This window comes from Cryptotermes secundus, unplaced genomic scaffold (assembly GCF_002891405.2).
Source record: "Cryptotermes secundus unplaced genomic scaffold, Csec_1.0 scaffold931, whole genome shotgun sequence".
Classification (NCBI taxonomy): domain Eukaryota; kingdom Metazoa; phylum Arthropoda; class Insecta; order Blattodea; family Kalotermitidae; genus Cryptotermes; species Cryptotermes secundus.
Window position 1 is genome coordinate 940,412 of NW_019732382.1, and position 27,104 is coordinate 967,515.

The 27,104-nt window shown below is 36.5% G+C and overlaps 2 protein-coding genes and 1 long non-coding RNA gene across 3 annotated transcripts in view; 2 read left to right on the forward strand and 1 right to left on the reverse strand.

The window, feature by feature from the left end:
• LOC111867683 (low density lipoprotein receptor adapter protein 1-like) overlaps nucleotides 1-15,953 on the forward strand; it is an 82,975-nt gene extending 67,022 nt beyond the window's left edge. The window contains exons 6-8 of the mRNA XM_023857735.2: nucleotides 1,336-1,454; nucleotides 5,279-5,328; nucleotides 11,189-15,953. Coding sequence (XP_023713503.1) covers nucleotides 1,336-1,454; nucleotides 5,279-5,328; nucleotides 11,189-11,336 — 317 coding nt within the window. The 3' untranslated portion in view covers nucleotides 11,337-15,953. The remainder of the gene's footprint in view (nucleotides 1-1,335; nucleotides 1,455-5,278; nucleotides 5,329-11,188) is intronic.
• Nucleotides 1,834-8,138, reverse strand: LOC117282570. Its single transcript, XR_004513365.1, has 3 exons — nucleotides 7,686-8,138; nucleotides 4,444-4,642; nucleotides 1,834-1,870 (listed from the first exon to the last, which is right to left on the reverse strand). It is a non-coding gene; the product is annotated as an uncharacterized LOC117282570 (long non-coding RNA).
• A 5,127-nt stretch (nucleotides 15,954-21,080) lies between the features above and the next one.
• The window catches only part of LOC111867651 (beta-1,4-N-acetylgalactosaminyltransferase bre-4), a 51,678-nt gene continuing 45,654 nt past the window's right edge, over nucleotides 21,081-27,104 (forward strand). The window contains exon 1 of the mRNA XM_023857670.2: nucleotides 21,081-21,196. The gene's annotated coding sequence lies outside the window, so the exon portion shown is untranslated. The remainder of the gene's footprint in view (nucleotides 21,197-27,104) is intronic.

A 27,104-nucleotide genomic window follows, 5' to 3' on the forward strand; every position in this document is an offset into this window, starting at 1 on the left:
AGAGGTTCATGGCTGCATCACAGTCAAGATGGGTAGTCAGTCTGCTGTGTAAACCACTCAATTATATAGTATCCTTACTAGATTTATGGAGTTAGTAGTATCTAGACAAAATCCATAGGACTTCACAATTAAAAACTTGTAATGTTCAAACATTTTATTGCAAGTATCAAACATATATTTAAGAAATTCATTAAAGTGTTGTAAATATTTTAATTCAAATTTTTGAAGCATGGAGGAAACATAAAACTGAATCAGAAGTTTTGATTATTTATAAATCCAATCTTATTTTGTTCATCCATATAATATTATTATAATGAATCATCCCACATGAAGTTTGTATCACTGATTTCTAATATTTGCCCTACAGATTAAATGCCAATTGTGTTATTGTATTTTCTGTACAGTTATTAGGACCTGTTGGGGTATTTCAGTGAGTGAAAGGCTTAAAATGTGTTTACCAACTTTAAGGCCCAGGCACTGAGTTCATTTTACCTTCCAACAATGAAAAGTTTTGCAGAGCCTCTCAGCACATTTGTCCTTCCCACAGCTGTGTTCCACTGCAGGATCTGGTACATCATAGATTCAAAATCCATTGTTCTATCATGTTGCTTGAGTTCCTTCCTTCCTTCAAGCACAAGTATTCATTTTCACTTGTCTCATGTTATTCAGACAACTGCAGACACTTTCTTTTCCAATCTGCTGCAGCTGTTACATGTTTAAATTGACTTCTACTATCATCTCTGTACTGCCCATTTAAAATAATTTTAATTATAAAACTGCTAAAATTTCATTCAACATAAACTTATAAAATACTGAAGTAAAAGACTTTACTCTGTAATATTTCAATATTTTATGTGCCTTTATAATAATAATTATACAGTATCATGATTTTATTAGATACTGCATAGTAAAGCCATTACCAACTTGTAAAATAGATCTAGTCCTCATGCTACTTAGTGTGGGTAAATTTTCAGAGTATTATAATTATAGAAAATAGTTGTTACATTTTATTTTCAGAATTAAGCACATAAATCAACAGCACACCGTTTGTTGACAGAATTTAGTAAATCTGTCTCAGTCAGTATAAATGATTAGCAACAAAGTTACAGGGGTTTAAATGCATGCAATGATAACAAGCATGCTGCTGAATATAACAATATCACACCTACAAATGACCTGTCTTTGGAATACAGAATATGAAAAAGGAAACAAGAAAGTGACATTGAAATGGAACAATAAATTTCCCATCTTAACATAATAATGTCATGAATTTATTAGCTACATAGGCGTAGTTACAGATGATCCTGTTCTTGTATGGCTTTTTTGTCTTCACAGGTTTCCACAACAAAATGAAGGACAGCAGCAGTAATATACAAAATATGAGTGAAAGCAAGACTCTTTTAATTGATCTCTCATCAGAACCAGAGACTTTGACTGAAAATGGAAACTCCTGGGTAAGTGAATAAAAAATATTTATGTTAAAAACCTATGTTATAAGAAATGAAGCACCATAGAATGTGAATCATAACAAAATCAGCAGCATTCAGGAGCTTTATTAATATACACAGTTTTCTGACCATACTTTCATATTTCTAAGTTATACGTAGGCGAGTCAAATGAAAACTTTAAATATTTTTTTGAGTGTTATTTATTGTGCACAAGTGGTACAAAGCTGTATCACTTTTCAACATAATCTCCCCCACACTCAATGCAAGTCCTCCAGCGCTTACAAAGTGCATGAATTCCTTTAGAAAAAAATTCTTTTGGTAGTCCTCGCAACCACTCATGCACCGCGTGGTGTACCTCTTCATCAGAATGGAACGTCTTTCCTCCCATTTCTTCTTTGAGTGGTCCAAACATATGGAAATCACTTGGATAAAAATATAATATTAAGATTAGTATTTGTTATTAAAAAGTCCTTTGGTGAATAAAAAGAATTCAGTAGAAGGTAATTTTTAAAGTATTTTTAAATTGATTCTCATTGTCTATTTTATGTATGAAGGTAAGTGATTAAATGCCTTTATACCCATACAATAAACACCATTTATATAAATTGACAACCTTGGTTGTGAACGGTAAAAATTATTTTATCTTCTGGAATTGATATCATATAACTCCGAATTTATTTAAAATAAGGAAATATTATCAGTTACAAAGATTAATAATGAGAATGTATACTGAGAGTAAAACGGTAATATGTCTAATTTCTTAAATAAATCCCTACAGGAGTCCATATTTCTAGAATTTGTAATAATTCTTATGACTCTCTTTTGCAGTTTAAATATATTGTTACTATGAGAGGAATTCCCCCAGAGATTATACCATATGACATAACTGCATGGAAATAAGAGTAGTAAATCATACTCAATGATTTATGAGAGACAAAGGGTCTTAAGGATCTGATAGTGTAGCATGCTTTGCTTAATTTGACTATGAGTCCATCAATATGATTCTCCTGTGAGAAGGAGTATTTATATTGTAACGTGTTTCATTACTGAAGACGCCGTTCAGATTGTTAACTGGTTTCTTTAACAACCTACAAGTCATAACTACAATTGATTATAACACTGTTGCGGGGTTTCACACTTTATAACACTATTTGCAATAATCTCTTCACACTGTTGCGGGGTTTCACACGTATTCACAGTATGGGAGCTATACAAGTCTCTCTGTATTACACACTCCCAATTACACAACTACACACACGTCCAGTTCTTCTTCCCACGACTGCTGCTATACTCCTACTCAACTCTTAACGGCTCACTGCTGGCTAGATTCCAACTCATCCCTGGTAGGCTGCTGGCTTGAGAACTCACTTCGGCGACTGACACACTTAACTGCCTTCGGCGGCCGCTACACATTAACTTCTCACTGCTGACTGACTGACTCGTAGGCAGTGTAGTTCTCTTATATAGTCACAGCCTCACTTCCTTGTTGCCTAGTCGCCGATTACCAATAGCCTAGCAATGCTGCCGGGAGTTGTTTATGGCTACGTAGCAATTGCGGCGTCCCATGTTACGTCACCGCTGTTTACTTGCTTTGCCTAGCAACCGGTGTTTACTCAGTTTGCATAGCGACCAGCGTGCTGGGACTCGGCTCACTTCGGCTCCGCTCAGCACGTCACGGCTGGCGGGGAGGGAGGAGCGTCATCCATAGCGCAACATGTCACAATATTATTAAGAATATATTTGTTATTATAATTGATATCTAATTGAAGTGTTGGACTATTAGTAGTTCTAAACTGTATATACCGAGTTTATTAAAATTTAATGATAAATTGGTGTTAAGCCATACATTCAATTTATCAACTGGAGAAATAAGATAATTTTTAAAGTCTAGTAAATTAGGGTTACTAACAATAATGCTGGTATCATCAGCAAATAAGAATGCCTTCCTTTACTTGAAGAATTCTTTATAATTATGTTCTTTCTATGGTTCTGTTGAAGTGTGTAATTTTTACTCATTATTGTTGAACCACTGATTAAAGTTGGTATTTTGAAACGCTTCTTACCATCTGTATCTTGATTCATAGTGGATAATCCTTGGATACACTGTTGTTCTTGCTGATCACTCGGGTTACAAACTGTTTTGTTAATAACCTTATTTTGCTCTTTAAGTCCCTCTTGATTAATGAACTGATTTTTATCACATAATCTGTTTTTGACAACATTATTGTCTACAGCTGTGTGAATTGCACAACCTTCCTCAGTATTATCATCTTCAAAGATTGAATATCGATTTGATACTGTCAGCTGCACATTTGCCTTGGCTGGTGCCTTTTTTAATAATTTATCTTTAGTAGCTGCACCACAGAATCTAGAACTCACTTCCACCCAATCTGCATTTATAACTTGATTAGTAGCTACATGAGATATATTGTTTCCATTAACATCATCTTGATTTGAGGTTATCCTGGAAGACGATTCTTGTTGTAAAAGTTCTATAATTAACCGAGCAGATTTTAGTTCTTCCAGTTTCTTTAAGCTGGTTCTTTAATTCTATACACTGCATATAGATATAATCACTGATTGCTAGTTCATTTTTTCTACTTATACTTTGCGTAGCCATGGCGTGAGTGGCCATGAAGGTCCATAGGGTTGTGAGACGTCATTGCTCCGACATTTTCTCTAGACAGTCAGCTCACAGATAGTGGTAAGGTTGTCAGCCTTATATGCCAGCCGCCCTCTACCCCCAGGAAGATTCCTGGTACTCCTTTCTGTTAGAGGCTGAGTTGACCCCATGGCCATAGTGCGGCTGGAAGGATTAGGTAAATTGAAAAAAATTAATCTCATCAGGACTCGAACTCACAACCTCCCGGCTTGTAACATAGTGCCTCAACCAACTACGCTACTGTGTCCCCCATATAAATACAGTATATACATATTTAATCTAATGCAAGAATGAAGGGGTGTCACTGTTAGTGTTGTAATCCATTATAATTACCATTTTAAAGTTTCCAGCTTCTAACTTCAACACACTTCTGGCATTCATACCCTGTCAGGAAATTCAAGAACTCTTCTTCCATAAGGTTGCTTATGCAGAATGTGGCATACTTGTTTGGAGAGCAGATGGACTGTACCATTAGTAGTCCCTTTGGTGACAGTGTATAGAGGCATGAAGCTTGTGGACTTCAGTATCAGCACTGGAAAATAATAATCTAAAAATAACATTAGGCAAAAGCTGTACTGTTGTAACATAACTGGAAAATCAGAAAGCAAATATTTTATTTAATATCCATCCCATAAGCTTCTCATGATATGTGTACTGTGATGAAGCTCAGAGACTGCACAATTCAATAAAAAGTGTTTAATATTATAATTCTGTATTGACATGTAGTATTAACATAAAATTAGATAGTTAACAGAGTGAGATCTTGCAGCAGACGGTTGAGGTATGAAGGAAAATAACTTTTCACACACTAAACCTCCTCAGTTAAAGTAAACCAGAAGCTCTCACTCTGTTCACCAAGGAAATTTCATTCATAGCTAAAATAATGGTGTTTATATCTTAAAAGCTGAATAAACACTCCATGGCCTATAACAAGAGACAGATACTGTCCCAGATTCAAGCAGCCCAATGCCACGGAAACGTTTTGGATCAGAAGGCTGCAGTAGCAAGTACAGAAACCACTGACAGTCACACACAAGTCTTTCCCAGTAAATGGCATACACAAAGTACTGTCACGTGTTGGGTGTATAACATTATCCCTTCCTTTTCCTATGCATAAGCTACTTACTATAAAAGTCACTAAGAATATTTTATGATTTATTATTTGCAGGTTTGCTTTGATGATGACAGAACTGAGAACTTAAACTCCAGCTTCACAAGGTTTGTTACGTTGAATATATTCTTGGCTGTGTTTAGTAAGCTCATAATAAAGCTCTGACATATAGAGGATGTGTAGACCATTAGTCTTTCATCTTCTTAATGGTCACTTATGCAACACTTTTGTTCTCAGTACTCCCAAAAGAATCCTTTGTCACCCATGAATAACATAAATCTGTAAAATTATCATTATACACTTAAATTACCCAGTATCTCTTGGAGAGTTTAGACTTTCAAATCTTGTTTAGTGTCATGATGTCTTAGCATAGCGTTCAATATTACAGCAAATCCTCAATTGAACTGACTTGAATTTAATGGACAAAATTCTTTGGTACTTCCCCATTACCCTCCAAGTTCATATGTTGATACCCATAATAGTCTGGGTGATATGTCATATGTACTTCAATTATGCTGCAAACGTAACACGCATCTAGTACATAGATCATTCTATCACAAATTAAATTTTGCTATGCTGTTGTGGGAACATCCCACATACTAACACGTGGTTTTGCCGGTCTAACTGACAGCACTCACTCCTAGTCAATATCACATTGCTGCACGTTGCTGCCACCGCTTGTATTTATACAGCACTCGGATGTCCAGCCCACCTGTAGATGATCACATGCGCTAGCCAATCAGCACTCACAATCGCAACTGCAAGTTTAAGCTCCGCCCAGCAAGCATGGTATAAAAGCGGAGCCCAAAGCTCGCAATCATCAGTGATCACATTCACTTCAGAGCGATCAGTCATCAGAGTCATGAGGTGTTTACTGCTCCAAACACAGCTACTGCAACTCTCCAGCAACTGCGCTTTGCTACCAGACAGCTAACGTAGCTGCCGCAGCTCTCCAGCAACCACACTCTGCTACTAGACAGCTAACATAGCTGCCACAACTCTCCAGCAACCACGCTCTGTGACCAGGCAGCTAATGTAGTTGCCATAACTCTCCAACAGCCACGTTCTGTGACCAGGCAGATAATGTAGTTGCTGCAACTCGGCAGCAACCTCGATCTGTGACCAGGCAGCTAACGAATTTTCCGCAACACTCCCGCAACTGTGCCTTGGGCAGCTGTTCCTATAGGAGCACGAGGCACCACATTACCATCCGGACAAACCAGCTGAACGGCCGTAATGACTTGGTCTGCTACAAAGGAGCAAATTCTACCAGCGCACTCATGGTGGAACAAACTGCCCTTTCAGGGCCAGCCAACTTTTGACATTCCACATAGCTTCGCAGATATTCTGTACATTCAATTTATACAATTTAATATATACAATTGTTACAGATTTACGTGGTTGTCTTTTAGAACATCAACAATCCCACACTATGCTTGGTTTGTTCTGTGTTACAGATATTTTTTAAATTTAATCCACCATGATCAAAAAAACATACTTGAGTGTAAAACAAAAGTTGGAAGTGACTGAAGAATTATAATCAGGAGTATCAGTCACACATGTTTGTAAGGAATATAAGAATTTGGCAATATCGGGCACCCCTTCCCCCAAATTAGACCATTGAATGGAGAATATACTGTACTGTAAAACATCATGTATAATCCATACAACAGGTCCCAGATTCACTCACTCTGTTTCTAGATACAGAACTGCTGGAAGGAGGGGGGGGGGAGGTGAAGGGAGATGACTAATGTCACATCTTTGAGCTTTGCCCTAAAAGTTGATATTACCATTGTCTGTATCAAAACACACAGGAATGGTTCTATACATGGTGGAGTAGTTCATAACAATTTGTGTAATTTCATAATTTCTGTGTTAGCAGTAGACTTAGAATTTCCATATGCTGTTTTGATGTCATGACTTAATATTGTATTCTTAAATTGCCTTTTTGTATTACTCTGAAATTAAGCTGACCTGGTAGCTTGGAGGTATTAGTGTTAGTAAAATAATAAAATCTGAACTATTTCTACTGTCCATATATATTACATAACACTAAAGTAGTAAAACGATAACCCAGTAAAATTAAAATTCATTATAAACACCAAAATGTGTCACATATCTCACACTAACAAGTATGTAATAATGTTACAAAAATGTAACGCAACAGTGATTGAAGTGTTCTTTCTGTCTTCTGGGATATAATGGCCTGAAGTCCATGGAAAGTCAGCTGACATTTTTGAGGAACATATTGCTTCAATTTTGAGAGTCAAAGAATATGCCAAACAAGAAACTAGTGTCAAACAAGCAGCAAGCAGAGCACCTCCAAAATGTACGTTGACTTTCACTGGACTGCACAGTGTAAATATCCCAGAAGATAGAACTCTTTACAGCCACCACTGTGAGAACCTCTACATCAGTAAGTAGGTCACAAATGGATATAAAACATAAAATGTGCTATTCTAACCTGTAAAAAACATTTATTTCTTTACATATTCTCCACCAACATTGATACACTTGTCCCATTGCTTTACTGGTGTGTTGAATCCTGTAGCATATGAGTAAAAGCCTTTTGACTGTTGTCTCAGCCACTTCCATGTCTCTGTTTCTGCCTCTCCATCATCAGTGAAAAGTTTTCCACCCAGTTGTGTACCTCTTTATGCAACAAACACTTCCCACTGTAAACAGTAAACTTTTTTTTATTAATATACTTTGCATTGAGTCCTTCTGCCCACAAAAGATGCACAACAGAACGCTGCTTTCGGTAGTACACCACTCAAGTATGGTCGCCATTTTGACTACTGAAATCAGCCTCTAAACATGTGCGTGTATGCTATCTAAACCGTCCGGAAGCTGGACTGTGCTGCTACTTAGTGATACGTATATAAAAACTATTACATCCCTTACAGCTGTTTTACTTCTGTGACCTGTCAGTAAATATTTACTGACTCCCACATGTATTTTTTTATTGCTAGTGGGGTGGGACTAAGTCCCTTGTACTGCGGCCACTTCTGGCCTATTGTACCAGTCCCAGATGATAGGTGAGGGTGATTTTGGAGCAATTGGTGGAATGAAGATTGGCAGGGGAAACCGAAGTACTTTGAGTAAACCTGCTCCAGTGCCACTTTGTCCACCACAAATCCTACTTGACCAGACCCGGGATCGAATTCGGGCCGCCGTGTTGGGAAGCCAGTGACTAACCGCTTGAGCTATGGCACGGCCTCTCCCATATGTATATAGAGCAGTAATTGTGTTCTGTCCTTCAAGTATTAACGTTGATAATGTTAAAGGTGTGGTGGATAATTATAAAGGAATTAACATGCATGTATATCACAGACCATCAGTAATGCAACAATTGTTCCTTTCTTTTTATTCCTCCAATTTCACCATTTAACAATTAACACAACATGCTTTGGCCATAGATGGTCATCTTCAGGTGTTTCAATGTATCAAAACTGCTTTTGATGGATTTTAATTAATTATTTTTATTTTAAGTGGAGTGCAGCACATAATTTTAGTGCACATCAGAGCAGTGTAGCAGTTTCAAGACATTGAGATACCAGAAGATGGTCATCTGTGGCCGAAGTACATTGTGTTAAGTGTTAAATGGTGAAATTGGAGGAATGAAAAAAAAAGGAACAATTGTTGCATTTTTGACGGAGTGTGATATATATGGACGTTAATTAAAGATTTGCAACAGGATGCTGAAATACAGAATTAAAACCGAAGGAAGTTTTGTTTATATCTGAGAAGGTCTGAAATGGTGATAGTGATTATTTCTCCAAATGGAAAAGAGTTAAGCAAGGAGTTCCTGAGAGGTCGGTCTTAGGACCACGTCTCTTTATTATTTATATTAACGACTTGCCATTATGCATCAATAAATTTGACAATGTTTTTCTCTTTGCGGATGTCACCAGTATTTTGGTCTCTGGAAAAAAATCATTGTGCGCTTAAGCACAAAGTTGGCTGCATCATAGCTCAAGCAGTTAGTCGCTGGCTTCCCACCGTGGCAGCCCGGGTTCAAGCTTGGGTCTGGTCAAGTGGGACTTGTGGTGGACAAAGTGGCGCTGGGGCAGGTTTTCTCCAAGTACTTTTGTTTCCCCTGCCAATCTCCATTCCACCAAATTCTCCATCATCAAATACACCCAGTACAGATACAATAGGCTTATCAGTGGCCGACATGCCAAGTGGACCCAGCTGGACTCCACCCCCCACTATGAGAAGCACAAAATTGCAGATTCCTTGTCTCTCATTGTAAATTGATTTATAGTGAACAAGTTGGTTTTAAATATTACCAAAACTAATGTTTTGTTTGCTCCTAAGCAGTTTGCCAACTCTTTGCTGGCAGTATCCTTTGGAAATGTGGTAATGAATGAAGTCCCTGTAATAAAATTTTTGGGTATACAAATAAATTGAATTAGAAGTCATGTCTTCCTAAACTCATTTGTGCTATTTCTGTAATTAGGAATTTATCTTATTTTATGAATTTAAAAACCCTGCAAATGGTGTATTTTTCTTACTTTCATTCTTTCATTAAGTATGGAGTAGTCCTCTGGGGAAATTCGACTAATAATGCTAGGGTTTTTAAATTACAAAAGAATGTAATAAGGATACTATTGGGAGTGGGACCCAGAGACTCATGTAGAAGTCTTTTTAAAAAATTTGATATTTTACCATTGTCATGTGAATATATTTTTTCTTTGATGTTGTTTGTGATAGCTAATCAAAATAATTTCTGTTCAGGTTCAGAGGTTCATGGCCTGAACACTAGAAGCAAAAATCAAATTTATATTCCAACTTCAAATCTTTCTGTTTTCCAGAAGGGCACTATGTTTATTGGTATTAGGTTATTTAATAGATTGCCAGAAACCATTCAAAGTCTTAGAAAGGATAGAATCAGTTGTAAAAATAATTTATTTTCATATCTCATCAATAACTCATTTTATACAGTTGATGAATTTTTGTAGCATACAGTAAATAATTAGTTATAGTGTTTGTTTAGCTTTATATTGTCTTTCTGTTTTGTTTGTTTGTGACCAGTTTCATGTCCATTATGTTCTGGACTTGTGAAATGTGAAATATATGTATGTATGTATTCATTCTGTAATAGTTGACAGGAGGTATATGAAGTATACAGACGCACAGAATGCTACTACCCACCATCTAATGGATATTACACTAAGCACCCACTATGCAGTTCGTCTCTTTCCACTGTACCACAATTAGATGAAGCCATATTGATGGCTGAATATCTTCAACAAATGATGAGTGTGCTGTTACCACAGTTGCACATGATTCTGATGGATGCTACAATTTTTAGATATTCTATATATAAGATAAACACCGTCTTAAGTGTAACAATTTTATTGTAGTTCTTTCTTCTTTCCCCTCACTCCATACTACATGTTTTGGCCCTAAATGGCCATCGAGCACACGTATTAAAGATAAGCAGCGACACACACAGAGAGAACCTACACAGAACAATACCTGAACAACGATAAACAAGAAGTGGCCGCTGCAGCACTTAGACATAGGGCATGTAACCTGAGAAAAATTTTAATTTTAAAATTTGAAAAAGGAAAAGAACAGAAATTTTATAGATACTTTAACTTGAATTAAATTTTTAAAAAAAGTGCTAAATAGAAACCAACATTAACGCGTGTAGGTTAACAAACAGTTTATACAATTAGAAAGACTGGTGATTTTAAATATTAACAGGCAGTGTAACAGCTACGTAAGAATACACACCTGATGATGGCCATTTAGGGCCGAAACATGTACTGTGGAGTGAGGGGAAAGAAGAAAGAACTACAATAAAATTGTTACACTTAAGACGGTGTTTATCTTATATATATTGTGCAGGTGCAACAGGATGCTCAAATATAATATTGTTTTAGACATTCATTTGTTTGTAGTCAGTTTATTCAAACTAGTTATTTTCACTAAGAAGTTGTTACTATATTATTTCAGAATAACAAGCAGTCAACCACAGAGGCAGAACCAAGTTATCACATCTTCACAGCATCACCTGCACATCCTCACCAGTAGTAACAGTCAAAGCAGTAGTGGGACCAGTGGGTGGGGAGATAACCACACAAGCAGTCTGCTGTGGTCTTAGTAACCTTGGTCTGAGGTTGACTCATCCCACCAAATGATGACATATTCTTGCATTCCTGTATATGGCTACTTCAGGCAATATTGAGAACATGGAACTGTGGCATTTCTAGAGTGGCAGATTTCATATTTTGGTATGAATGCATTCTCCACAACATGGTTGTATTTTCAAAGATTGAATTTATCAGTATGAATGTGTGTTTTAAAAAGTGACTGTATATGTAAAAATGATGGAAATTGTAAATGAAAATTTAGGGATTTGAAGTAAACTGTTTATATCATTTTGACTTCTGATACATAGAAGTATATTCCTTGTTGTGCTTAAACCATTCAGATATTTCTATTATTAACTATTATAATTAAATAACTGGCATACTTGATACATCACAGAGCATTACATATCAAAGAGTTTAATAATATATTATAGCCAGATTAAGTAACAAAACAGAGGTTAAAATGTTATATATGCACTACAGTTACATCAATGGAAAATTAGCTCTGCAAGATGATTCTTTATGAAAACTTTTTCGTCTGGAAAATCTGTTCTTACATTTAGAAGAAAGATATATTTAATTAGGAAATTAAGAACTTTACTGTCACAAAAGAGTGGGGAGTACAATACATATAGATATTCTGTGCTGCAAATGAAGACTGATGTCTCTTTCTTTACACCTTCATTACACTTACATAATGTCTGCACAAAAATATTACGTATATTCCTTTCTTACTGGTATGCCAGCAAATGCTTCATAATGCAATAATGACATTTTTATGAATATAAAACTATGATCACTATAAAAATTTATGGTGCTACATGGATCAGTATGATCTGTTATTTTTATAATAATGAAGATTTACTGTGAAATTTTGTGAAAATATGTTACAGTATAGTGGAACACACATATTCCATATTCACAAACAATACAAGAATGGAATACTATGTGTTTGTTGCTTTTTAAAAATATATTAAATTGCAAGTATAGGAAGAAATCTTGTCCATATAACGTGTTGCCACATGCCTCAGTGTTATAGAATTTTCTTAAGATTCACCAAACAGAGTTGAAAAACTTACATTGTCCATCATTCTTTCATAGTGAAAATGTACATTCAATGTTAAAATACTGTTTCATTTGAAAGAAAGAAAAATGTGCTTCCAACAGTGGATATATCACAACTTTTGACATGTATAGTTACAATCCCCCCCCCACAAAAAAAAAGTGTGGTGGAGCTGTGAAAAAGAGAAATAAATGTAATTTTCATTTTCCAGTTACTGACATTTTCTTTCTTATTGAGTATGGAAAAATTTATAAATGTATTTGTTCCATACAAGGTATTCTTGGAGTTCACATTAATAATTCACTGTTGTATCAAGAGCACACTGAATTGAGAAATTATACTTACCAGTTAATACTGCCTTATAAGAAGGCATAAACTCAATCCATAATATTTCTCAATCTAGTCAGTATTTTCTGAAATATATTTAATAGGACTGTGAAAGTACAGAGTGTATATTTAACGGCTCTGTTCAGTAGAATAAATTGTTGATGAAATAATTAAGACTGTTGCCTTATAATAAACGTAAAATTCATATGTATCTATCCACTGTTGTATTAAGATAATCAAATTGTCAAGAAATAAAAAATATATAGGTTTACTAAATGATTAAACAGTTAATATCAAGGCTTCTGTGTTATTAATTATATGCACTAAACAAAACTTAAATAACTATAAATCATTAAATTTATGCTTCAAAGTTCTATTGTAATAGAGTACTATTTTAAAATAATAAGCCACATCTGATTTTAATGCAATCTGAAGTCACTGATGACTACATTTTCTCTTTGCATACTATGATATATTCTGGAGGTCACAGATGATAATTTATCAGACAACTTCCAAAGAAAATGTGGGGGATGATGAAATGTATTTATTTTCTTTCTCTGCAACTTTTGATTGAAAGATTTCCTCTTCAGTAAATATTTAATGAGATATACAAAGAAATGCATGTAAGTGTTTGTATAAAGTCATCTGATCAAAAGTAAATTTAATATGTTTTCATAATTTTTCCTGCAATTCTGAAATATAAATTCCATGAAAATTTGTCCAATGGTAATAAAGTTGTTTCATGTGAACAGACAGATGAACCAAGTGGACCTGCACTCGCACTCAGCTGGGTTATGGGCATATCTAAAAATGTATCTAAGCCTTCATATAACTTTGTTTGTGCTGTTAAATTTGAATCAAAATTAAATTTGAACATTACATTTAGTAAAAAGGTAAAACTATCCCTGTAACAGGCTGTGAAGGCCCATGAGGTTATGAGATGTAGCTCACAGATGATGGCAAGGCTGTCAGCCTTAAGCACTGGCTGCTTTTTACCCCCCAGGAAGATTCCTGGTACTCATTTATCGTAGAGACTGAGTTGACCCAAAAGCCATAGTGCAGCTGGAAGTATTAGGTCAATTGGGAAAGAAATCCACCTCCTCGGGATTTGAACCGGAGACCTTCTGGCTTGTAGCATGGTGCCTCAATGCACTATGCTAACTTGTGCCCCTATTACATTAGTAAGGCCTCTAATACCAAACAATATAAAAATTTATTATCCACCATAGTATTATATGGAGAGACATGATAAAACTAATAGACACTGAATAATTCATGTGAAATGCATCTAAAAGACAGTGGCAATGTTATAATAATTCCTTAGACATAATTTTGAAAGTGGAAAAAGGTGAGAAGTGGCTAGTTCAAGCCGTATGTCCAAAAAAAATTATCTAGGAAATAGCATTTGAATTTTAGCTGAACACCCAAGTGGGAAATTCTGCTCAGGGATTGAGATTCTGATGCAGCTTTATTCTTTCAAGTACAGATTATGAATTTTTAAAAGACATTTGTTCAGTTATTTATTTTATGTATAAAACATATTTCTGAAAAGTTCTGTTTTCTGAGATATAATGCTGTATAGTCCACTGAAAGTGAACTGGCGTTTTGGAGGCAACATGGTCCTCTGAAATGTCGGTTGACTTACAGTGGTTTACACAGTGTTATATCCCAGAAGATGTAAATCTTTATAACCATTGCTGTCAGAACCTCAAATCCTACAAAGGCATTTCTGTTTTAGAAATATCATGTTTACATGCATTTATTTTCACTCAGTGAAGAAACAATGTTGGCAAATATTTATGTTTAAAATGTCTTCAACACAAGTTAGTTAAAGATCCGTGTTCTACATCTGGAAGTAGGACTGAGCCTCATTAAGCAGAATTGAACATTTTGTTATTGAAGATAAAAACTGAAATAGCTAGAATTGTTATTCTTTATAACAACTTTGAAATGGAATGTTACAGATGCAGACAACCAAAATATATTTAACTATTTCTATGCTGTATATTTCATTACAACGGCATTGTAGATTCTGCTGATTTATGGTAGGACAGGTTTCTATCAACTGGTAACAGCACATACTACAGGTAGTTGTGATCGCTGTGATAGAACAGTTAAGTCCAAGGAAGTTTGTTCCCTTTGTGGCACTAAAATGATTGATTTAAAAACAAAAATCATCATATTTTAAAAGTTTTTTATTCAGGAGGACCTTATTCTGCTTCAAAATGTTACATTGAAATAATATAAATACAAAATTTGTTCTTCCAAACATGACACACATTCTTCTTGACTGCAACTGTTAGCTAGACTGTGTACCTTTTGCTGTTTGAAAATTTCTGTCTTTAGTTTCATGAAATACTCTTTACTAATGTAGATATAAAATAATTACCTAACTAAATTTCATGAGTATATTTTGGAGTAAATGTGTATGAATGTTAACAAATTATCTGCTATTACGAGTGCTGCTGGTTTTCTCTAAGATTGTCATATTTTGTTTTTATAAATGTCTTACAACATGTCAATGTATCTGTTACATAATTATTAATTCTTCACTAACTCAGAATTAATAGGGTTTGGACTTTGTCTATCATCTGGTATTGTAAGAACTAGAAATCACAGTGTTTTGGAAACTGAATTTGTTTCCTTCCTCTGGTGAGGGGGGAGACACCTACTGTTGGGTCCCTTAGAAAAAGCTGACCTCAAAAACTGGACAACCCATGTCAGATTCACTACAGCTATTTAAAAACCTGAGACCATTCTATGTCGAATGGAGATAACAGGAAAATATGCAGTAAACATTGTGATAAAACATGCACATTCATGGAACTAGGACAGAAGGGGAGGTAGAAATTTATGCTACAAACCTAGCCAACAAAGTCCTAAATACAAGTGCATGGAATTAAATGGAGAATTTTTTAAAACATATAGTGCCTACTTCTACCACCATGCGTGGAGTAAGACTTGAGAATTCGAGACTAAAACCTTACAGAAATGTAGAATCTGTCATGTCATACAAATCTACAAACTACGTTGTATTTTCAAGTTTTTGGGACATCAGAGGACGGACAAAGCCCAAAACCCAGTACTTCTGAGCATTATACACCATCGTCCGGACCCCTTTACAATCTTCTTCACTAAACGTTAAATACTCTTTGCAAAAGCAATATGTTAATTTGTGAACTTAATCAATGCAATTTGTCTTGATAATTTATGATAAATGTTATACTGTTAAATGGTCTGAATCTGTTATTTTTATAGCATCATATCCTGCATTTCTGTTTCCCTTTACAGAGCATGTAGCAGACTTCTGAAAATAATCTAAATATTATGGGATTCACTCAGAAACGCATTTCATCTCTGACACTGTGCAGACAGTGATGTGAAACCCTACCTCTTCATATTAGAGCCTTGATTATTCTTAACAGAGTTAAGATAATACAAGATCATACCATTTATCATGGACAGGTCTGCAGATTTAAATACTAGAACTTTATACCAATAAGAATGGGTTTGGGTGTAAACTTACAAATTCTGCATCTTGGTGTCAGTACATTATATCTAGCTCTCTTGAAATTATTAAAATATTCCCTTTTTCATGACATAGCAGCAGGAGGAGAAACCAAGCCTGCTAAACTATTATGATGGGTAAATTTTAAATACAGAAACTTAATTAATATATGTTAGTGTTAAGGGGCCTATGACCTGCTCATCCATATCTCGATATATAGCCAACTTACACACAGTGGAATATTTCAATTGGCACAATATGTCATGAAGACAACTTGTCAACCGTGGTACTGTGGTGCTTCCCCATCCACCATACTCATGTGTTCATTAATCTTATTACTTCTTTCCAAGAATGAAAGATCAGTTGAAGAGCTGTCACTTCAAAGCTGCAATGAAGCCTCAAGTGACTTGAAAACACACCTGACTTCAGTTTTGTCCATCAGAATCTCTGCACTTCTGTCCTAGACCATATCTGCCTTCCTACACGGCAAATGTGGGGTGCCATGGACAATAAAGTGACCGTTCACAAAACGAATAGCAGGGATTTTATATCTGGCAGATGCACTGGAATTTATCTCTTCAACACTTCTCAGAATGGACTGCAGACCCCTCTTAGTCCCCTAAATAAGTAAGACCTGTGTTTCTTTCACCAGGAAGAGGGTAACTGGACAATGAGGCTGGTCACTCATTTCCATGTACTGCAAAGGCCTTACCTACAACCTCCCTGTTCCTTTATTTTGTAGTGCCTAGATACTGAGAACAGTCTACCTTTGGTCATAACATGGCTTATCTTCCTGTGTTCCATTCAAACCAACAAAATATGTTTTGTATAAATTTTTATGCTTGAACTACTACTTCAGTGTAATTCACGGTATTGAACTGGAGATCACGGCTGAATTATGCTTGTGTTCATTTACTGGGAAACCTTATACAAAAACACAGAAACTTTATTAGATCTCACAATAAAGAGGTCAATCTAGAAATCATTACAGAGAAAAAATAAGTATGTTCACATTTCATCACCAGAACATAGGACAACCTAATATTGAGTTTGCTAATAAAAAGCTCTGAAAATATATCAAAGTTCAAATATTTGTGAAAGACAACAATACATCAATATATTTGTGAAGATAAAATTTGAGGACTTCTTGCTACCATTCAGTTACAAATGTTTTATTTTCCTGTCTCCCACCTAATATGCCTAAGACTACAATATATAAACTATAACTTTCTTGTGCTCTCTTATATGGGTGTGAAACTTAAGACTTCCTTCCTACTGAGTGATGGGGGTGCGGGGAATGTCTGAGAATAAAGTGCTGGGGAGAAAATTTAAACTTATAAGAGAAGTAACAAGATAATGGAGAGATTTATATAATAAGGAGCTTAATAATTTGTATTCTTTACCAATTATTATTATTATTATTAAGGTAACAAATCAAGAAGAATGATGGTTATATTGCCTAAGGTGTAGAGGGAGATGGAGGGTACCATCCCACTTCCTTAAAGCAAACTTAGAACCATCCAGAACCTCTTTAAATATTAACAGACAAAAAGGTCATCAATTTATTATACATATAGTAAACTCCTCATTATCTGATGTGTGTGGGGAATACCATGTGTTGGTTACATGAATATGTTGGTTGCATAAGACAAACTCTTACAGAAACCCAGCACGGTTTTGGTTTCATTATTGCATGAACATTTTCCTAGGTGATCATAAATTCAACTAGCTTCTGCTGTAATAGCACCTATGTAAGTGAGGATGGCAAGTTGTACTGATAATGGCAGCTGTGAGAACTACCTCGTGGCTGGTGAACACATACTTCCTTGAAGTATAAAACTGGGTAAATTTTCTTTGAAATTTCTGCTAGTTAAATAAGAATGCTAATGTTTGGATACTGAGTAAGAGTTTACTATATACGTAGTTGGTTGAGGCACTATGCTACAAGCCGGAAGGTTGCGGGACTGAATCCTGATGAGGTCATTTGAGTTTTTTCAACTTGCCTATTCCTTCCAGCCGCACTATGGCCCTGGGGTCGACTCAGCCTCTAACAGAAATGAGTACCAGGAATATTCTCAGAATGTTCTTGGGGGTAAAGGGTGGCAGGCGTGTAAGGTCCACAACCTTACCGCCATCCGTGAGCCACTTGTTTAGAAAATGTGGGATCCTCAACATCTCACAACCCTATGGGCCTCTAAGGCCTATTACAGGGAAACCTTTACTTTTTTACTTTACTTATATATTTATAAAATGTATAACTGGAAAACTACTGTGGTAGTTGAACATGTGTGCACTGCTGCTTAATAGCTGGGTATTCAATTCATTTTTAACCTTGCCACCACTGTCTGAACCTCTTATGATTTTTATCACCATCATGTTCAAGCATTATTGGTCTCTCACAGTGTGGATCTCAGAACTGTATTATATTGTACTGTAATGACTTGGGGGGGGGGGATCTACACGCATCCAAAATGCTCAGACCAGTACTGAGTCTGTCAATTAATCTTCTTTTGGACTAACTGCAGTGGGATACCTCCCACCACCCTCTGTCATTTACTGACAGCCAGCAATGCATCAGTGATCTCAGCTGGACCCACTGCTGAGCTCCAACTGAGTACTCCGTTCCTTGAGGAGAGCCTTCCTCTTACTGGCCTGTTTCTTTTGCTAGCCAGTCTAGTTCTTCTATTGGAAGGTCACATTGCCCACTCCCATTAAGAGACCTCAGACCTCTTTCAGCCTCACCCCGAATGGACCTCTTATCTGGGCCCCTGAGAACTTTTGGCTGTATGGCAGCAGAAGGCCTACCACCTGAACTATCTGGGGCATTCAAATACTTGAAGCATACATACGTACTTGTTAATACGTTGACTGTTTTCAGCATAAACAAAAACATAAACATTTTGCTTATGATTCAGCATGTTTCACAACTTACAAAATAATATGTTATAATTAAGCTGGATAATATAGGTCCACACTTTTTACTTTGTACTTATCACCATCTGGAAGCCACGCCACTTGTAAAATGCTTGAGGACTTCCCAAAACCATCTTCCTACAATTTTACCACCTCAGGCACAGGATGGGTGGATCATGCAGCATATATAGGGGATGTGAGAAATACAAGATCTATTTGAGTTGTAAAACCTGTGAATTTGGAGATCCAGGCATACATGGGGTATAACAGTAAACTGGATTTGAAGGAAACAGTGTGCAAAGGGGAGATCTTTGAAGGAAAATGTCACCAGACTTAACAAAAATTAAGAACCTGAATTAAAGTAACAAGTTTATCTTCATCCAAGCTTCTGTTAATTCCTCATTTTTATTAACATACTTGTTCTTTTTTTTTTTATATAAAATGTGTTTGCCGATATTCTCAAGCTGTTTTAGCCTCAATATAAATATACAATGCAGCATACACTCTTCAACTTCCAACAAGTTTGTAGGTGTGGTCCCGATAACAAAAGGCTATTATTTAGGATTTTGGGTTCCCACGATGGTGATATGAAGAGTTCTATCTTGTGGGATATAACGCCGTGTAGCAAGTTGAAAGTCAGCCGACATTTCGGGAGAACTGGACTCTGCTTGGCACCTGCTTGCACACTGATTTCCTGTCTGGCTTATTCTTCGACCTTGAAGCTGGAGGTGGCATGTTCGTCTGGATTATCGATTGACTTTCAAGGGGCTACATGGCCGTACATGACGTTCTGTCCGAGGAGACAGAACTCTTCAGCGATTATTATTAGTTTATGAAAACAATTTCCGGTATTGCACACCGCTCCGTAAATACAGAAAAAATGTCATATTTTAATACTATATTATGTGATGCTAACATCTTCATACCCCCTACCACGAGATTCCCAACGCTCAATGACCATGTTAACATTTTTTTTTATTGTTAGTGGGGTGGGACTAAGTCCCTTGTACTGCGGCCACTTCTGGCCTATTGGATGGTAGGCGAGGGTGATTGTCGAGCAATTGGTGGAATGAAGATTGGCAGGGACACCGAAGTACTCAGAGAAAACCTGCCCCAGCACCACTTTGTCCACCACAAATCCCACTTGACCAGAACCCGGGATCGAACCCGGGACTCCTCGGTAGGAAGCCAGCGACTAACCTCTTGAGCTATGGCGCGATGTTAAAATTTTCATAGCGTTCACAGCCCATACCACGAGATCAACGTTCAATTACCCACCGGAACCCGACCAGATTTTTCGAAATTTGGAAACTGTTAAAAGACAAATAATGTGGTAAGAAGCACGTTAGTTCCCCAACCCTAGAAAACATAATTAGCTGCTATCGTAAATTGTATGAAAAGAAAAAGGCTACATCTATTCAAACGACGCATAACAAATGGTTCTGTAGAAAGTACCGTATCCATTTTTCACTCGTCTTGTAGCCCATTAACTTAATAAACGTTGTTTAGCTCACTTGCTTTCCATTATTCTTTATATTTCTATGTACATATTTATAACTTATTACAAAGGGTAAAATTAAACCTCACGATTACTACAAGACAAAACACAGATGAATCACAATTTTTCCTATTGGATTTCAACGTCGATATATGTGGTTTCGAGATACACGGTTCACCCGTTGCACGAATTAGCCGTACGTAAAGGTTTACTTGTACAATAATATTAAAGCGATCAAGTCCTTTCGAACGCAACGTCGTAATAATTCATATTCTGTACACAGTGTGTTATACGTAATGTATTCTAGGAGAAAGAAATCCATGGGTCCCTCGTCTCATACGATTGTCCCGAGGAACTACTATTATATTACACTACATGTCCTATGTAGCTAGTCGTCTGTGGAATACATTATCTCGTGCAGGATGCGGTTACGGTCCATAGCGGTCCATAGTTTCGTAATGGATTCCGTAGTGTTGCTTGAGTGCAGAACGGGAGTCGATATGATTAGAGGTGGTAGAAGTTAATATCACTGGGTTTGGAATGTACAAAATATTAAAAAAATGTAAGTATCTTCATAAGCCATATCATATAGATAATTAACTGTCTATAACTAGATTTATATCTAGAGTGCATGCAAAATGTCATTCAAATTTATGTGATCCTGGTAAACAGAATTAATTAATAAGATGGTCTAGTAATGTTGAGTTGATTAACGAAGGCGTCAGTAAATAAACAGTATTTATAACGATATTAAATTGTATGGAAATATTAATAGTTTCTCCCTGTTAGAAATGTTAGACCTAAAGCAGATAACAAGAATGACAGTTCAGTAAAAAGTGACAGGGAAGGTGAAAGGGAAGAGAAGAAAAAGGTAAATTGAAATGCCATAAATAAGTGTAGAGTATATTACATTATAATGTTAAGCTAGAATGTGATGACATTTAGTTTTATAAGTGATCTGTTTTTGCTGATACAATGAAACATCTATTTAAGGTTTCTTTGGAGAGAAGTGGATTCTATTAAACTGACAAAATCTACCATTTAAATGATTGGCTTAAGATAATTGAAATTGTGCATTAAATGAGGGAAAACTTTGAGAAGCATTAAATGCAGGTTCTACTGTATGTTATAGTCCAAGTCACATTGCGACTGATGTTCAGTCAGTCAGTAAGTAAGTCTTGGTGTCGAGCTCCGTCTGGGGCTCATGACCATATATGTATTACTGTTGAACGTTACGGTTTTGTTTTTTTGTGGAGTGTCCTCTCTGAGGGGATGGGTCTGTCTTATTTACATGCTACTGGCCCCTGATGAGGGAAAACTTTGAGAAGCATTAAATGCAGGTTGTACTGTATGTTATAGTCCAAGTCACATTGCGACTGATATTCAGTCAGTCAGTAAGTCTTGGTGTCGAGCTCCGTCTGGGGCTCATGACCATATATGTATTACTGTTGAACGTTACGGTTTTGTTTTTTTGTGGAGTGTCCTCTCTGAGGGGATGGGTCTGTCTTATTTACATGCTACTGGCCCCTGATGAGGGAAAACTTTGAGAAGCATTAAATGCAGGTTGTACTGTATGTTATAGTCCAAGTCACATTGCGACTGATGTTCAGTCAGTCAGTAAGTCTTGGTGTCGAGCTCCGTCTGGGGCTCATGACCATATATGTATTACTGTTGAACGTTACGGTTTTGTTTTTTTGTGGAGTGTCCTCTCTGAGGGGATGGGTCTGTCTTATTTACATGCTACTGGCCCCTGATGAGGGAAAACTTTGAGAAGCATTAAATGCAGGTTGTACTGTATGTTATAGTCCAAGTCACATTGCGACTGATATTCAGTCAGTCAGTAAGTCTTGGTGTCGAGCTCCGTCTGGGGCTCATGACCATATATGTATTACTGTTGAACGTTACGGTTTTGTTTTTTTGTGGAGTGTCCTCTCTGAGGGGATGGGTCTGTCTTATTTACATGCTACTGGCCCCTGATGAGGGAAAACTTTGAGAAGCATTAAATGCAGGTTGTACTGTATGTTATAGTCCAAGTCACATTGCGACTGATATTCAGTCAGTCAGTAAGTCTTGGTGTCGAGCTCCGTCTGGGGCTCATGACCATATATGTATTACTGTTGAACGTTACAGTTTTGTTTTTTTGTGGAGTGTCCTCTCTGAGGGGATGGGTCTGTCTTATTTACATGCTACTGGCCCCTGGCCCCACAGTCTTTCTCGGGTCTAAGTCCCTTGGGGCTCGTGACCGTATTTTACTGTCTCAGATTTGAGACTTCCCTTTTCATCCCTAGCCTTTTTATGCCAGGTTACCTATGCAGTAAAGCTATCCCTGTTAACAGGCCATGAAGGCCCATAGGGTTGTGAGACGTTGAGGGTCCCACATTATCTAGACAATCAGCTCAAAGATGGCGGTAAGAATTATTTAATTTCTGGTACTCATTTCTGTTAGAGGCTGAGTGAACCCCAGGGCCAGAAGGATTAGGTCAATTGAAAAAAAAAAATCCAATGACCTCATCGGTATTTGAACCCGCGACCTTCGGGCTTGTAGCATAGTGCATCTATGCAGTATGGAATTCCATCATTTTATGGAAGAATAGTTTGTTGGAAATGCCGTCTCAAATAAAACAAGAATATGTTGATTATTTTGGTATGAAGCTGACCATTCACCTGCTGAAGTCAAGAAAATGTGGACCTGTACACCCACTCTCCCATACATCTACATGATGTAGTGCTTAATTAGTTAAGCACTGACACAGCTTTACCTTTTATATGAGTATGTTAAGGGTTTATTAGATTTAGCAGCTAGTATCCAAGTACAGACACAGTCATAATTACAGTACATAGTCCTGTTTTCCTAGAAATGTTGTCCATTTGGCCCATATGTATTGCCACATGTATGAGCGACTACATGTCAGTAGGTCATGTCTAGGCAAGGCTGTTTGTGCTCAGCATAAGAAACCATATCTCCATCATTAAATGATGCATAGAATTCTCCCCAAAGTTAGTTTCAATGTTATCTATATTTTAATATGTGCATGATTTTATGTTGGCTTTATCATTATAATTTTGTTTTTCCAGAAGTAAAATATATTGTTATATTCATATGATTTCCTGAATACATTTTGAAGATGAAGTATGACTGTTGTTAGTATTTAATGTTTGAAGAAGAAAGAGGCTGGGTCACATGCCAGTTCTTAAGTGTACTGAAAGTTGGAAGTGTTACATTTCTCACTGTTGCTGTTTAACTGATACTAATTCTGATGAGTAGTTGTATGGTACAATTTGTCTTAAAGTTAGACCCTTCACTTAACTTCAATCTGTATTTTAGTTTTTTTTTGCATTCCTCATTCACTGTCAAGATTAATGGTGATCTGTGAAATATTGAGCTACTTATATGAAAAGCTTTTATGAATGTGGGTATGTTGCATGGCCATTTATGTGTAGTTTAGTATAATGGAGATTTTTGTATGGCTAATGTAACTTTAATATTTCCAAGAAAACAGTCTTTTGACACAGCAGACATTAATGTGAAAGCAACTTGTATGGTGAAATATGCAGTGAAAACCCACCAGACTAAGAAATTCTTACTGAGATGGCTTTATCTTAAACGGGTTTAATTTTTCCTGCAATATACTTGCAGAGAGATAGAGCTGGGGTAGCTCATATAGTATACAGGCTATCCTTTGGGTTTGATGATGATATGTCTGTTCCAAAATGCCGGATGTGGTTATGAGTGCTGAGCATAGTGTAGCTAATCACCACGAGTTTCCAAGCGGTAAAGGTGATATGAATTGTGTCAGTTGTGTATTATTGAATGTAGAACTCCAAACTGTGTCATAGGAATTGAAATCTGCACGTAAAATTATTGCTCTTCTGCAAGAAGATGTGAACATTTTAAAGAGAGAATTTGTGCCAGATGATACGTCAGGGAATGTAGGTTTGTCATCAGTGAATAATAAAAGCTGGAAAAAAGCAAATGTAGATTTAAATAAGCAGACATTATCTAATTTTAAGAAATTTGCACCACCAGCTATAAAAACTGCAACTCAATTTGAGGTTCTTCATAACCTCAACAAGGAGGCTCTCTACTCAGTTTTGTACCAATAATAGTGATCACAGAAATCAGCAGTCACATATAAATGATTTAACATATTCGATTCCAGTTATTATTAAGGGGCATATGCCAGTGGAAAGAAATAAGAATATAAACCATAAATTTAAAGGAAGTGCTCAACAAAATCAGTGACGGAAAATGGTGATCATCGGGGACAGTCATGCCCTGTGCAGCTAATAGAAACATAGCCTTAAAGACAGTTACAAGATTAATGGTTTTGTGAAACCAGGAGCGTGTATAGATACATTAATCGCTTCAGCAAAGGGTGATATTGAATACTTCACCAACAAGGATGCAATTGTCTTTTGGGGAGGTACTAATAATGTTGACAAAAATAGTTCCCAAGATGGATTGAGACACTTAGTGGATTTCGTGGAAATTAATAGTGTTATGAACATTGTTTGGTGAGCATCCCACATCACTATGATTTATCTGACTGGTCTTGCATGAACAGTGAAATGAAAAACTTTAATAGAAAACTAGTGAAGCTTATGAAGCCTTTCAAGCATGTTAAGGTGGTAAAAGTAGATCCCAAAAGGGAATTTTTTACTAAACATGGTCTGCATATGAACAATGTGGGTAAAGAAAAAGCAGCATTGAATGTTGTTACTACAAAACAAAACAACAAACTCTGTGGTTTTAGTCCGCAAGCGACTGCCTCTTGTCATCGACGTGAGTGCCAACTTTTGCAGATAGAGGGGTGTTGCGTGGTCAGCACAACAAATCCCCATGGCCGTTAATTTTGGTTTTCTAGACCAGAGCCGCTATTTCCTTTAAATAGCTCTTCAGTTATCCTCACGAGGCTGAGTGGACCCCGTTCCAGACCAACTACTTCTCAGAAAAAATCTGATACCGCCAGGAATCGAACCTGGACCTGTGGATCTGTAGCCAGGAACTCTGACCACTAGACCACAGAGGTTGTTACTACAGTGTTTCAAAAACAAATAGAAGAACCAATCAGATTGTGCTGGAAAACTGAACATGAGGATGGAGTAAATTAGACTTCAAGTGGGGATAATATACTAATTACACAAGAAGATACTAAAGCTGCCACATCAGACAATGAAGAAGTTATATCTCACATTGCAGACCAAGAGGTTCCGCTAGAAGAAGTAGGTAGAATATCAGATGGTAGGACACAAGTAGGTAGGACCTCAAATAGGCAAAATAAAGACACCATCACAAGAAGCAAGGATTTTTTTGAAGTATGTGTAATTTCAAATAGACAAAAGCACATTGTATTTGAACAACAAAGTAATCAGTCATGTAATAAGAATGATGATATAAATAATCTATTTAAGATATTTCATCAAAATATTAAGGGAATAAAAGGGAAAATTAATGAGTTAATGATATCTTTATTAAATGAGGAACCCATGTAATTTGACTGACAGAACATCATCTAACGAACTATAAAATGGATGCTTCGCATATTCCTAAATATAAATTAGGTGCAAGATATTGTAGGAAGAAGTTCAAAAATGGTATTGTCTGTATATTCATTCAAGATTATAAATTTTACTACTATAAATCTAGAAAAATATTGTAAGGAATGAGAGATGGAAATTGTGGCCATTCAATTAAACCTTAATGAGAAAAAGGTAATTATTCCCTGTATATACAAAGCCCCAGCTGGCGATTATGACTATTTTTTAAACAAACTGGACTATATACTTAATTTTCTTCATAGGAATAACTTGGAATTTATATTACGTGGGGACATTGCGGATGGAGGGGACACCTTCCAGTTTTGGAGGGAAGGTGCGAATATATTGAATAAGTAGTAGCGGACAGCCGACAAGGGGTGTCTCTCCAGCTTGGGGGTTTTCATTGGTATGAAAATGAACACAAAGCCTCAGACCTGGACGGATTCTTTGGATAAATGACCTAAGCTAATGAAATGGATATGAGATTTGGCACTTGGAATGTACGGAGTTTGTATAGGGCAGGTTCGCTCAGGGCAGTGGCAGAAGAAATCTTAAAATATAAGTTAGATTTAGCGGGAGTACAGGAGGTTAGATGGGATGGAAGTGGCATTGCACCAGCAGGAGACTATACGTTTTTCTATGGAAAGGGGAATGAAAATCACGAATTAGGTACAGGTTCTTTCGTACATAAGAGAATCATGTCAGCAGTTAACAGGGTGGAGTTCGTTAGTGATAGGATATCATATATAATACTAAAATGTCGCTGGTGTGATATCATTGTTATGAATGTTCATGCCCCAACAGAAGATAAGATTGATGACATAAAGGATAGATTGTATGAAGTACTAGAACATGTAAGTAAAAAGTAAAAGTAAAGCTATCCCTGTACCAGGCCGTGAAGGCCCATAGGGTTGTGAGACGTTGAGGGTCCT